Below are 13,697 nucleotides of genomic sequence, written 5' to 3' on the forward strand. Positions count from 1 at the left end.
GGGTAAAGGGAGTAGAAAAACAGTAGAGAACAGGAAAAACATAGAACCAACGTTACAACTGAGAGAACTGCAGAGAGTCCTTGGCTGTGAGTCAGGTGTTTGGTATTACAAAGGATTTATTAATCACTGTTTGAAAAAAATATCGGAGAGCCTCTGTGAAGTGAAGGAAAGGAGCTTAAGCCAGGATGAGGCAGATTTAGTAATGAGTTCACTCATCACATCTCTTGGCCAAGAAAAACATGCACATTCTCCAGAGACAGAATTTTTCTTTCCTTCTGGGAGGTGGAGGAACACATGAAATGTATGTTGTCCAGGCTTTCAGATGAGCAAATTTCACTAGCAATTATTTGTAACCTACTCTACTCTTAAATAAATGGAAAGAGAAATTGTGAGGTAACTTGGAGTCTTTCTGTATCAGGAATGTCATCTCTGTAGAAACAAGTTAGTCCTGTGCTTAATCCCCTCCCTAAGTACGGAACTCTCAGTCTCGGGTTGATATACGGAGCCAACATTCCCTACCCATCTCCCAGAATGGGTGGGGTGGGGGGTGTGACAGTGTAAATGTGCAAGTTTGTGAACTGTTTCTTTTTATAAGCCTGAAGATCTCAATAGTGATTAGCAGAGCTTTAGTCTTTGGTCAATTTTCTTTGACTTGGGAGGCATAAAGATATTTGAACTCCTTGTATCAAATTGACCTTGACTTTCCTCATTTTTTTCACCTCAGATCATCCAGCCCCTCTTAGAACTTGACCAAAATAGAAGCAAATTAAAGTTGTATATTGGACACCTGACAGCCCTCTGCCATGACCGAGACCCCCTGATCCTTCGTGGACTCACTCCACCAGCTTCCTATAACTTGGACGATGACCAGGCAGCTTGGGAGAATGAGCTGCAGAAGATGACCCAGGAAGAGGTAAGTCTCTCACTTGAACTTTGACAAAACCCTATTAAAAAGCAACTACAATTCAGGTTGATGCAACAGGAGCTACCTTGGGGAATTCAGTGTTCAGATTCAAGATTCTTAGCAATGGTTAGTTCTTCAACAGATAATAGAAATTACCATTTGAAGAAGTGCCACTTTATTCTTCCCTCAGTGTAACTTGCTCAAGTATCAGAAAGGGCTGGTTTACAAGGGAAAGGGTTAAGGACAATCTGTTAACATGCCATAGTTATTTCATAGAAGTGATGGCCACTAATAATTACGGCCACTGAAGGAAAGTCTGAGTTAAGGATATTTGGATAAGGGATTCTTGACAAGTTGGTAGCATGTATCTTCAGTTGTCTCTAGGGAACTGTGGGTTACAACATAACTAAGTTTTTAAGTAAAAGAACCACTAGATGAATTAGTTTAGGTTTTCCCCCATGCTACATTTTCTGTTTACTGTTGCCTGTAAAAATCCAATGATTCTTTTTTTTTCATGTTGTGATTTTTTTATTTCAATAAAGAAATGAGAAGGCTAATCTGGAGACAAAAACCGTGAATAAAGGAAACAGAGACAACAGGATGAGTATCGGAATAGAGAGCAGACATGGAAAGTGAAAGAAAGAAAGTTTAAGGGAATAATGCAGACTATTGAGAAAGATGACCTCTAATAACACAAAATGATTTGCCTATGAAAGTATTGTGATCAAAGTTGGACTTTGGTTTTTGAAGCCCTAGAAACATAAGACATTAATCACTTCTAAATATGCATATTGGTTTATTTTCTATGTGTATATTGTTTATATTTTTGTTTTAGGGACGTAGAGCCTTCTGCAACTGACATTTGTGTTATTCCACTCGGTATTTCCAGTGCATTTCACTGCCACCATGCTCCCCACAATAGCACCCCCATGAGGACAGGACAAGAGCCTTGTCTATCTTTTTCAATGCTGTATCCTCTGTACCACGAACGGTGCTTAGTATATAGTATCCACTAAGTAAATATTTGTTGAATGAATAAGAGAGAGAGGAAGACGAAGGCAGATAGGATAAAGTCCATATTCCTTATCATATCATACGAGGCCTTCTCTCATTTGGCCTAATTATTAAATGCACATCTATTCTCACCCTATCCTTAAACATATCCAACCACTTACATTTTTTTAATGTAATGCATTTTTTAATGTAAGTTAATTTTTTTAACATTTTTACTTACAGTTTTCATACTTCTTTCTTTTTGCTCCTACTAATCTTTCTGCCTGATATGCCGTTCCTTACCTTGTCTCTCTGTGGAATACCTAAATAGGAATCTGAGTTTTTAAACTCAGCTCAGACATCATTTCTTATATGCATTCTTTTTTTTTTTTGCAACGAAGATCAGCCCTGAGCTAACATCTGTTGCCAATCCTCCTTATTTTTGCTGAGGAAGACTAGCCCTGGGCTAACATCCGTGCCCATCTTCCTCTACTTTATATGGGACACCGCCACAGCATGGCTTGACAAGCGGTGCGACGGTGCACGCCCAGGACCCAAACCTGCGAACCCCGGGCTGCCAAAGTGGAGGGCACGCACTTAACTGCTGCGCCACTGGGCTGGCCCCTCTTGTATGCATTCTTTCCTGAAACTCCAGGCAGAATGTGCCACTCCCTCTTGAGGGCTTTCGTAGTACCTATAACACTTATACTTACTTGTTTTCATATGTCTTCCCATTTTAGGCTTTCTGTCTGTTGAGGATGTGAACCATATCACTTTCATCTTAAAATTAGCACCACGTCAGGTGCTTGGTCCTTGCTCAGTAACTTAAATGAGTGCCTGAATTCTAGTGAGTTCTGCATAGTTTATTATATTGTCTTTCATATTTGTGACTCTTATTTCTCCAACTAGATTGTAAGTTCTTCACTGTCAGAACCATGTCTTTTATTTCTAGCACAGTAGTATGCGTGTAGAAAATGCTTAGTATATACTTTGCTGATTATTTATTTGGCGACCCAAGACAGTTTCTTCAGTGCCATTCAATAGCTTTGGATAATCTGACTATTGATGTCAGGAACCAGTCAGACTCCATACTGAGTAGTGACCCTATAATCTGGAACTGCCTGGCCTATAGAAATATAACATTATACCTGAAGATTCCCTGAATTGTTTTGTTTCCTTTACCTTCTTAGAGGCTAGCTACCATACCAACTAAATTTACAGATTTGTTTGTTTTTCTTGCCTTATCAGTTTTTGCTTTATGTATCCTGAAGCTCTGTTATTGAGTGCATACACATTAAGGATTGTTATGTCTTCTAGATGAATTGACTCTTTTATCATAATGTCTGTCTTCATAGCTGGTAATATTCCATACTCTGAAGTATGCTTTGTCTGATATTAACGTAACCACTCCACTTTTCTTTAGGTTAGTGAGTTCATGGTAAATCTTTTTCCATATATTTATATTTAATGTGAGTTTCTTGAAGACAACATATATCCACCAGCCCAGAGGGCACAGGTCTAGGGGACAAGGCTCTCTCTTCTTCCTTAGTTCTGGAGGGCAGGGCTATTTCCTCAGTTTCAATAGGCCAGGCTACCACCCAGGGCCAGAGAGATGGAGCTACCACCCCAGTGGGCCTGGAGGACAAAGCATCCAGCCAAAGAGGATTATTCTCAAGCCTTAAAATCTAATGGAATTTGCCCTGCTACGTGTTGGACTTGCTTAGGACCCATGATCCCTTTCTCTTCTTTCCAGTTTATCCCTTTTGGAATGGAAATGTCTAGCCTATGTCTGGCCCACCATTGTATTTGGAAGCAGACAACTTGTCTAGTTCTAACAGGTTCACGTCTAGAGAGGAATTTTGCCTCAAGATGAATGATAACCTTGAGTCTCACCCACACTTGATTTAGATGATATTTAAATGAGATTTGGGATTTAGAGTTGATGCTGGAATGGGTTAAGACTTTTGGGCTGTTGGGATGGGGGTGAATGTGTTTTGTGTGTAAGATGGACAAGAACTTTGGGGGTACAGAGGGCAGGGTGTTATGGGCTGAATTGTGTCCTGCCCCAAATTCTTTTGTTGAAGCCCAAACTCCCAGAATATGACTATATTTGGAGATAGGGCCTTTAAAGAGATAATTAAGTTAAAATGAGGCTGATTTTAAAAGTGGGCCCTAATCCCTTCTGACTGGTTTCCCTATAAGAAGAGGAGATTAGGACATACAGAGAGACTGCGTAGGTTGTGAGGTCACAGAGAAAAAAACCATGTGAAGACACAAGAAGAAGTGACCATCTATAAGCCAAGGAGAGAGGCCTCAGAAGAAACCAACCCTGCCAACACCTTGATCTTGGACTTCTAACTTCCAGAACTATGAGAAAATAAATGTCTGTTGCGAACCCAACCCAGTCGGTGGTATTTTGTTAGGGCAGCCCTAGCAAATTAATATATCTTCTTTTTGAAAGATATTCTTCTATATGTATAGAAGATATTGTGCTATAGAGTTCTAGGTTGACAGATTGTTTTGGTTTTGTTTTTTAATACTTTAAAAATATTGTTCCATTTTCTTCTGGCTTCCATAGTTTCTGTTGAAGAGTCTGCAATAGTCATATTTTTTTCACTCTGTCATGTTTCTTTTTTCTCCGACTGCTTTCAAGATTTTCTTTTTTTTTTTTTTTTTGGTGAGGAAGATTAGCCCTGAGCTAACATCTGTTGCCAATCCTCCTCTTTTTGCTGAGGAAGATTGGCCCTGGGCTAACATCCGTGCCCATCTTCCTCTGCCTTATATGTGGGAGGCCTGCCACAGCATGGCTTAATAAGCAGTGCATAGGGCTGTGCCTGGGATCCAAATCTGCAAACCCCAGGCCACTAAGGTGGAGCACACGAACTTAACCACTACACTGCCGGGCCAGCGCCTCAAGATTTTCTTTTTATCTTTTGTTTTCAGCTATTTGAAAATAATGTGCCTTGTGTTTTTCTTTATATTTCCTGTTTGTGCTAAAATCCTGTTTGGGATCTCTGAGTCTCTTGGATCTGTGTTTTGTTGTCTTTCATTAATTTTGGACAATTCTTGGCCAGTATCTCTTCAAACATGTTTTGGCCCCTTTCTCTCTCCTCCTTCTATAAGTACAATTACATACTTGTTAGATCATATGATTTTGTCCCACATCTCCTGGATTTCTGTTTTGTTTTTTGTTTTTTTCACATTATGTTTGGAGATTCCTACTATCAGTTTGGATAATTTTCTATTCAGGTTCACTTGCTTTTTTTCTGTGTCTCATAATTTTTTGTTAAATGGTAAATATTATATGTGAAAGAACAGAACATATATATATATGAAATATTATATGTGAGGTAAATAATATTTGCATCTGGAAATAGGCATTCCTCTTCTTCCATCAGGCCGTTAGCATTGGGGGCTGAGTCAAATAAGTCAGTAATTGAGCCAGGTTTGAGTTTTATTTTTGCTATAGTTATCTTCATTATACGACAGGCTTTACATTTTCCAGTGGTAGATTGCCACTATCCTACATTTAATATAAGTTCTAGAGTGCCAATTTTTCTCAGTTTTCCTACTTTGTTCTCAGCTTTCAGTAGGTCCTTCATGCCTGCACCACAGAGGTTTCTTTCTTTATGCTCTTGCCCTTCTCCTAGTGTCAGGCTTCGCTTACTTGTTACTCAGTGCAAGACTCATGGTGGGAGCAGGGGAGATTTCTTCATTCTCCTGCTCCAGCTTCAGTCTTAGGCAGCCTTGGTCTCAGTGTCCCTGCCCCACCCCAGTAACAGATACCTCTCCCTGCTCTTCAGTACAGGGCCTAGACTGCAGATAGATTTCCTGCCCTTTTCCCTAATAGCAGCCGACTGCTGCTTTGAATCAGGTCAGAATTTAGGGGTCTAGTGGACTTCCTCTCTCTTCTCTAGTGACAGATTGCCTTGTCAATGCAAAAGATAGGGTAGATTTTCTACTACTCTAGTGGCAGCCAATCTTTGCTTAGGAACAGGGGCCATGAGGGTTTCCTACCCTGCCTTCAGCAGCACACAGCTTTTCTTGTCAAGGCAGGGTCAGGCTCTAGGCACTGAAGGGTTTCTTGCCTCTCCCTGGCACATAATTTTTGCAGGTGGGTTTTGTGTGCCCATCCTCTCATGGCTGGTGCCCATTACCAGCTGTGCTCAAACAGGGCCTAGAGCATGGATAGCTTTCTCCTATGGTAGTACTCCTGCTCTACCCTCAAACCCTGCCAGGCCTCACACACCTGCACCATAGAGGGAAGGCCCTCTCAGGTTTCCTCCTCTGCTCCTAATCTTTCTAACACACAGTAAATGCTAATAGAATTAGGAAATAAAGTCTTATCATTGTGTCAGAATTCCATAATTGTCCATTTAGAAAATGTGATGATTGATGTTGTTTTATTCCTGGTGCTATAAAATTGAGCAAACTGGGGTTGACTTATGCAATAAAACATTCCATTTTTGAAAGTTAGAAGATTATTTAGACCCGTAGAACTGTTAAGGTTTTTTTTTTTTCAACGTATCAAACTTCCTGTGGTATCTGAATGATAATTATAGAATAGCTAGATGGCAGAATGTGATGAATTCCTTTCTAGGCTCTGCCTTGAATCTCTTCATAGCAGTGACTATTAATTTTTGAGTTTTGTAAGTCTGCCTGCAAATTTTATACTCTGGAATTTTCTTTGGGTGCAATTTATTTGTTTTGATTGGATTGAATTTGATAGATGAGTGCTTGGATAACAGGCAAACACATGTACAGTAGTGTCATGTGCTACTGGTGGCAGCTTCAGTGTAGTATGGGAGTTAAGGGCACACATTTTAGAGTCGGACAGACTTAGATTTGCATTTTTTTACCTCTACTGCGTATCTGTTTGATCTTAGTTTTCTTTTTTTGTTGTTTTGTTTTTGTTTTTTTTAATTGTGAAATTTTTGTAGTACATTATTTTTTGTCAGTCACCATATAAGTGCATCCCTCCACCCCTTGTGCCCACCCCTCACTCCCCGAGCCCCTGGTAACCACCAAGCAGTCCTATCTGTCCACGTGTTGGTTTATCTTCCACGTATGAGTGAAGTCATGCACTGTTTGTCTTTCTCTTTCCAGCTTATTTCGCTTAACATAATACCCTCCAGGTCCCTCCATGTTGTTGCAAATGGGACGATTTTGTCTTTTTTTTATGGCTGAGGAGTATTCCATGGTATATATATACCACATCTTCTTTATCCACTCATCAGTCGAGGGCCACTTGGGTTGCTTCCACTTCTTGGCTATAGTGAATAATGCTGCGATGAACATAGGGGTGCATGAGCCTCTTTGCATTATTGATTTCAGGATCGTTGGGTAAATACCCAGTAGTGGGATAGCTGGATCATAAGGTGTTTCTATTTTGAATTTTTTGAGGAATCTCCATACTGTTTTCCATAGAGGCTGCCCCAGTTTGCAGTTCCACCAGCAGTGGATTAGGGTTCCCATTTCTCCACAGCTCTCCAGCATTTGTTGTTTTTTGTCTTGGTGATTATAGCCATTCTGACAGGTGTAAGATGATATCTTAGTGTGGTTTTGATTTGCATTTCCCTGATGATTAGTGATGTTGAGCATCTTTTCATGTGCCTATTGGCCATCTGTATATCTTTTTTGGAGGAGTATCTGTTCATTTCCTCTGCCCTTTTTTTGATCGGGTTGTTTGTTTTTTTGTTATTCAGTTGTGTGAGTTCTTTATATATTACAGAGATTAATCCCTTGTCAGATATGTGGTTTGCAAATATTTTTTCCCAGCTGGTGGGTTTCCTATTCATTTTGATCCTGTTTTCATTTGCCTTGTAGAAGCTCTTTAATCTGATGAAGTCCCACTTGTTTATTTTTTCTTTTGTTTCCCTTGTCTGAGTAGACATGGAATTCAAAAAGATCCCTTTATGGCTGATGACAAGTAGTGTACTACTTATATTTTCCTCCAGGAGTTTTATAGTTTCAGGTCTCACCTTCAGGTCTTTGATCCGTTTTGAGTTAATTTTTGTGTATGGCGAAAGAAGATGGTCTGCTTTCATTCTTTTGCAAGTGGCTGTCCAGTTTTCCCAGCACCATTTATTGAGGAGACTTTCCTTTCTCCACTGTATGTTCTTAGCTCCTTTGTCAAAGATTAGCTGCCCATAGATATGAGGTTTTATTTCTGGACTTTCAATTCTGTTCCGTTGATCTGTGTGTCTGTTTTTGTACCAGTACCATGCTGTTTTAATTACTGTCACTTTGTAGTATGTTTTGAAGTCAGGGATTGTGATGCCTCCAGCCTTGTTCTTCTTTTTCAGGATTGCTTTAGCTATTCAGGGTCTACTGTTGCCCCATATGAATGTTAGTATTCTTTGTTCTATTTCTGTGAAGAATGTCCTTGGGATTCTGATTGGGATTGCATTGAATCTGTAGATTGCTTTAGGTAGTATGGACATTTTAACTATGTTTATTCTTCCAATCCAAGTGCATGGAATCTTTTTCCATTTCTTTATGTCATCATTGATTTATCTCAATAATGTCTTATAGTTTTCATTGTATAGGTCTTTCACCTCCTCAGTTAAATTTATTCCTAGATGTTTTATTCTTTTTGTTGCAATTGTAACTGGGATTGTCTTCTTCAGTTCTCTTTCTGTTAGTTCGCTGTTGGTATATAGAAATGCAACTGATTTCTGTAAGTTGATTTTGTACCCTGCCACTTGGCTATAGTTGTTGATTATTTCTAATAGTTTTCCATGGATTCTTTAGGGTTTTCTATATATAAGATCATGTCATCTGCAAACAGAGAGAGTTTCACTTCTTTGTTGCCTATTTGGATTCCTTTTATTCCTTTTTCTTGCCTAATTGCTCTGGCCAGAACCTCCAGTACTGTGTTGAATAAGAGTGGTGAGATTGGGCACCCTTGTCTTGTTCCTGTTTTCAGAGGGATGGCTTTCAGTTTTTCTCCATTGAGTATGATGTTGGCTGTGGGTTTGTCATATATGGCCTTTATTATGTTGAGGTACTTTCCTTCTATACCCATTTTGTTGAGAGTTTTTATCATAAATAGATGTTAGATCTTGTCAAAAGCCTTCTTTGCATTTATTGAGATGATCATATGGTTTTTATTCCTCGTTTTGTTAACGTGGTATATCACATTGATTGATTTGCTGATGTTGAACCATCACTGTGTCCCTGGTATAAATCTCACTTGATCATGGTGTATAATCTTTTTAATGTAGTGCTGTATTCGGTTTGCCAATATTTTGTTGAGGATTTTTGCATCTATGTTCATCAGGGATATTGGCCTGTAGTTTTCCTTCTTAGTATTGTCTTTGTCTGGCTTTGGTATCAGGGTGATGTTGGCCTCGTAGAATGTGTTAGGAAGTGTTCCATCTTCTTATATTTTTTGGAATAGTTTGAGCAGGATAGGTATTAACCCTTCCTTGAATGTTTGGTAAAATTCTCCAGAGAAGCCGTCTGGTCATGAACTTTTAATTTTTGGGAAGTTTTTGATTACTGTTTCAATCTCTTTACTCGTGATAGGTCTAGTCAGCTTCTCTATTTCTGCTTGATTCAGTTTTGGGAGGTTGTATGAGTCTAAGAATTTATCCGTTTCTTCTAGATTGTCTGATTTGTTGGCATATAGTTTTTCCTAGTATTCTCTTATAATCTTTTGTATTTCTGTGGTATCTGTTGTAATTTCTCCTTTTTCATTTCTAATTTTATTTATTTGAGCCTTCTTTCTTTTTTTCTTGGTGAGTCTGGATAAGGGTTTGTCAATTTTGTTTATCTTCTCAAAGTACCAGCTCTTTGTTTCGTTGATCCTTTCTACTGTTTTTTTTATTTCAATTTCATTTATTTCTGCTCTGATTTTTGTTATTTCCCTCCTTCTGCTGACTTTGGGCTTTGTTTGTTCTTCTTTTTCTGATTCTGTTAGGCATAGTTTGAGGTTGCTTATTTGGGCTTTTCTTGTTTGTTAAGGTGGGCCCATGTTGCTATGAGTTTCCCTCTCAGGACTGCTATTGCTGCATCGCATATGAGTTGGTACAGTGTATTTTCATTTTCATTTGTCTCCAGATATGATTTGCTTTCTCCTTTAATTTCATCAATAATCCATTGGTTGTTTTGTAGCACATTGTTGAGTCTCCACAGCTTTGTCACTTTCCCAGTTTTTTTTTGTAGTTGATTTCTAGCTTCATGGAATTGTGGTCAGAATAAATGCTTGTTATGATTTCAATCTTCTTAAATTTATATAAGCATGCCTTGTTTCTCGACATATGGTCTATTCTTGAGAATGTTCCATGAATGCTTGAGAAGAATGTGTAATCTGCTGTGTTTGGATGGAGTGCTCTGTGTATATCTAAGTCCATCTCATCAGGTTTTCCTTTAAGTCCCTTATTTCCTTATTGATTTTCTGTCTGGATGATCTATCCATTGATGAGAGTGGGGTGTTAAGATCCCATACTACTATTATGTTGTTGTTAATATCTCCTTTTAGGTTTGTTAATAGTTGCTTTATGTACTTTGGTGCTCCTGTATTGGGTGCATATATATTTAAAAGTGATATGTCTTCTTGGTGGAGTGTCCCTTTTATCATTATATATTGCCCCTCTTTGTCTCTCATTACCTGTTTTATCTTGAAGTCAACTTTGTCAGATATAAGTATGGCAACACCTGCTTTCTTTTGTTTGCCATTAGCTTGGAGTATTGTCTTCCATCCTTTCCCTCTGAACCTGTGTTTGTCTTTAGAGGTGAGATGTGTTTCCTGGAGGCAGCATATTGTTGGGTCTTATTTTTTAATCCATCCCTGTGTCTTTTGATTGGAGAGTTCAGTCCATTTAAATTTAGGGTAATTATTGATATATGGGGGCTTGTTGTTGTTATTTTGTCACTCTTCTTCTGGTTCTTTTGCATTTCTTTTGTTTCTCGTCCCGTGTGTTTTGGACTACCAATTTAGTTTGGTAGTTCTGTATGGGGGTTCTCTTAGTTTTCTCTTTCTTTATCATGTGTGATTCTGTTCTGATTATTTGGTTAGTGGTTACCATGAGGTTTGTATAAAAAATCTCGTGGATGTGATAGTCCATTTTTTGATGGCCTCTTACTCCTTAGACTAAGTCGATTCGATCCCTTTCCTCTTCTCCTTCTACATTATTGTTGTCACATCTTATTCCTTCTTGTGTTGTGAGTTTGTGTTTAACATGATGAGGTTCTATTTATGCTTGGTGCTTACCTTCCCTTGATCTTTGGTTTTATAATTAAGGGTTTGCTAATCTATTTTGATAGAGGACTGCAATTTTTCTGGTTTTGTCGACGTATTTTCCTTCTCGTTCAAAACTTTGAATCCTCTTTCTCTTTTTTTCCTCAAGGATGAGGGCCTTCTTGAGCACTTCTTGTAGTGGGGGTCTTGTGGCAATGAACTCCCTTAGCTTTTGTTTATCTGGGTTAGTTATTATTTCTCCTTCATACCTGAAGGATATTTTCTCTGGCTAGAGTATTCTTGGCTGAAAGTTTTTGTCCTTCAGAATTTTGAATATATCGTTCCACTCTCTCCTAGCCTGTCATGTTTCTGTCGAGAAATCAGCTGAGAGCCTGATAGGAAATCCTTTGTATGTTATTATTATTATTATTTTTTTGTCTAGCTGCCCTTAATATTTTTTCTTTGTCATTGACTTTTACCAGCTTTACTACTATACGCCTTGGAGAGGGTCTTTTCGTGTTGATATATTTAGGAGAGCTATTGATTTCATTCACTGGTATTTCCAGCTCCTTCCCCAGGTTTGGGAAGTTCTCAGATAGTATTTCTTTGAACAAGTTTTCTGCTCCTTTTTCCCTCTCTTCTCCCTCTCGAATACCTATAATCCTTATGTTGGATTTCCTAATTGAGTCGGATATTTCTCGGAGAGTTTCTTCATTTCTTTTTAGTCTTAGGTCTCTTTCCTCCTCCATCTGGAGCATTTCTGGATTGCTGTCCTCAACATTGCTAATTCTTTCCTCCATATTGTCAGCCCTGATGCTTAAGGCTTCCAGATTTGTCTTTATCTCCTCTATTGTGTTGTTCATCTCTAAGATTTCTGATTGGTTTTTCTTTTAATAGTTTCAATCTCTTTTGTGAAGAAACTCCTGATTTCATTGAATCGTCTGTCTGTGTTTTCTTGTATTTCATTAAGCTTTTTTTTGATGGCTATTTTGAATTCTCTGTCATTAAGGTTATACATTTCTGTGCTTTCCGGGTTGACTTCTGGGTGCTTGTCATTTTCCTTTCGGTCTTGAGATTTAATATATTTTTGCATAGTGCCTGTCAGTGTTGGCTTACTTTTCCTCATAGTGAAAATATATGGTCACAGTTTCCTCTTGCTGCTGCTGGGTAGGGGTCAAGGGCTATGTATTCTGGCCCACTTCAATCCACAGGCACTCTTTTCAGTCCCTGGCTGATCTGGCTGGAGGCTGCTCGGGTTAAGCATAGGAACAGCTGGAGCTGGAGCATGGGAACAGCTGGGCCTGGAGCACAGCTAGGCCAAAGCAGCTGGGGCTCGGGTGCAGGTGGGTTGAAGCAACTGCAGCTCAAGTGCTGCTGGGCTGAAAAAGCAGGAGCTGGAGTGCCCCTGGGCTGAAGAAGCTGGAACTGGAGTGCATTGGGCTGAAGAAGGAGGAGCTGGAGCGCCGCTGGGCCGGAGAAGCTGGAACTGGAGTGTGCTTGGCCAAAGAAGGAAGAGCTGGAGGGCAACTGGGCCAAAGAAACTGGAGCTGGAGCGCCGCTCGGCCAAAGAAGCTGGAACTGGAGTGTGGTGGGCCAAAGTTGCTGGCGCCAAGTCAGCTGGAGCCTGAGCACAGGCCCATCCGAAGCAGCTGGAGCCGGGGGGCGGTCAAACCGAAGGAGCTGGGGCTGTGGCACGGTGGAGCCAGAGCAGCTGGGGCTTTGGCCTGGTCCAGCCGGAGCAGCTGGGGCTGTGGCGTGATGGGGCCTGAGCTGCCACTGCCTCTGGTGCGGGGGCGCTGGCTTGCCCTGCTGCTGGTTGGGCCCGAGCACCTGGGGCCTGCTGTCTGTGGGAGCAGGGCACAGTCATGCTGCCCCTGCTGGTGGATACCAGGCACCTGGGGGTTGCTGCCTCTGGGGATGGGGCTGCGCTGAAGCACCGCTGTGCTGAAGTGCCGGTCGGGCGGGCCGGGTCGGGGAGGGTGCTTACTTTCACCTCCCCTATCTCAGAGGTTTCTCACCTCGCTATCACTCTCTGCTCTCCTGAGGGGCTAGCTTGTTGAAAGTACCCTCACAACAGTTCTGCTGCCTCCATAGGGGCATCACCACGGGCTGTGAAGGGTCTTGGAGAGCGCCGGTTTTCATGTGGCAAGCCGCCCCTCCACCCACTCTGAGAGCCACGTTAATCTCAGTCTGTGTCGCAGTCCTTAGGGAAGGAAAGGAGCTCCTCTTACCTCCTTCCACTTACTCTGGGGATTCCAGCACCTTGGTCCTCAAGTGTATAGCTGCCTGGCTGCCTCAGACGTCCCCTGTGTTGTGTGAATAGCTTCTATTGGGATATGAATGCTCTTTTTGTTGTGTCTTAGAGGGGGAGAGTTCAATGGGGAAGCTCAACTCCACCATGTTGCTGACATCACTCCGTGATCTTAGTTTTCTTAACATCTCTGCCTATTCCTTCATCTTTCGGTGGACATAGTGTTGTTGTGAGAACTATAATGCGTGTAGATGACAGTTGTTATTGCTATTACTATCATCATTATTTTAAGTTAATATTTTACTAAGAATCAGCCTGATGACCCCCACATCAATTTTGAAATTTTCTTTTTCTAGAATCTTGAG

At 40.5% G+C, this 13,697-nt stretch overlaps 1 protein-coding gene across 11 annotated transcripts in view; it reads left to right on the forward strand.

Annotated features, from left to right (window-relative positions):
• Window positions 1-13,697, forward strand: part of ERC1 (ELKS/RAB6-interacting/CAST family member 1) — a 567,884-nt gene that overhangs the window by 511,761 nt on the left and 42,426 nt on the right. For 9 of the 11 annotated variants that reach the window (XM_087442948.1, XM_087442946.1, XM_014793927.2 and 6 more), the window contains one exon: window positions 725-913. In XM_087442948.1, the coding sequence (XP_087299074.1) occupies window positions 725-913 (189 nt within the window). Of the gene's footprint in view, window positions 1-724; window positions 914-13,697 lie in introns of those variants that run through there. The other 2 variants (XM_087442951.1, XM_087442953.1) reach the window with 1 other exon arrangement.

Source organism: Ceratotherium simum, chromosome 17 (genome assembly GCF_057802395.1).
Source record: "Ceratotherium simum simum isolate JZ-2026a chromosome 17, ASM5780239v1, whole genome shotgun sequence".
Classification (NCBI taxonomy): Eukaryota; Metazoa; Chordata; class Mammalia; order Perissodactyla; family Rhinocerotidae; genus Ceratotherium; species Ceratotherium simum.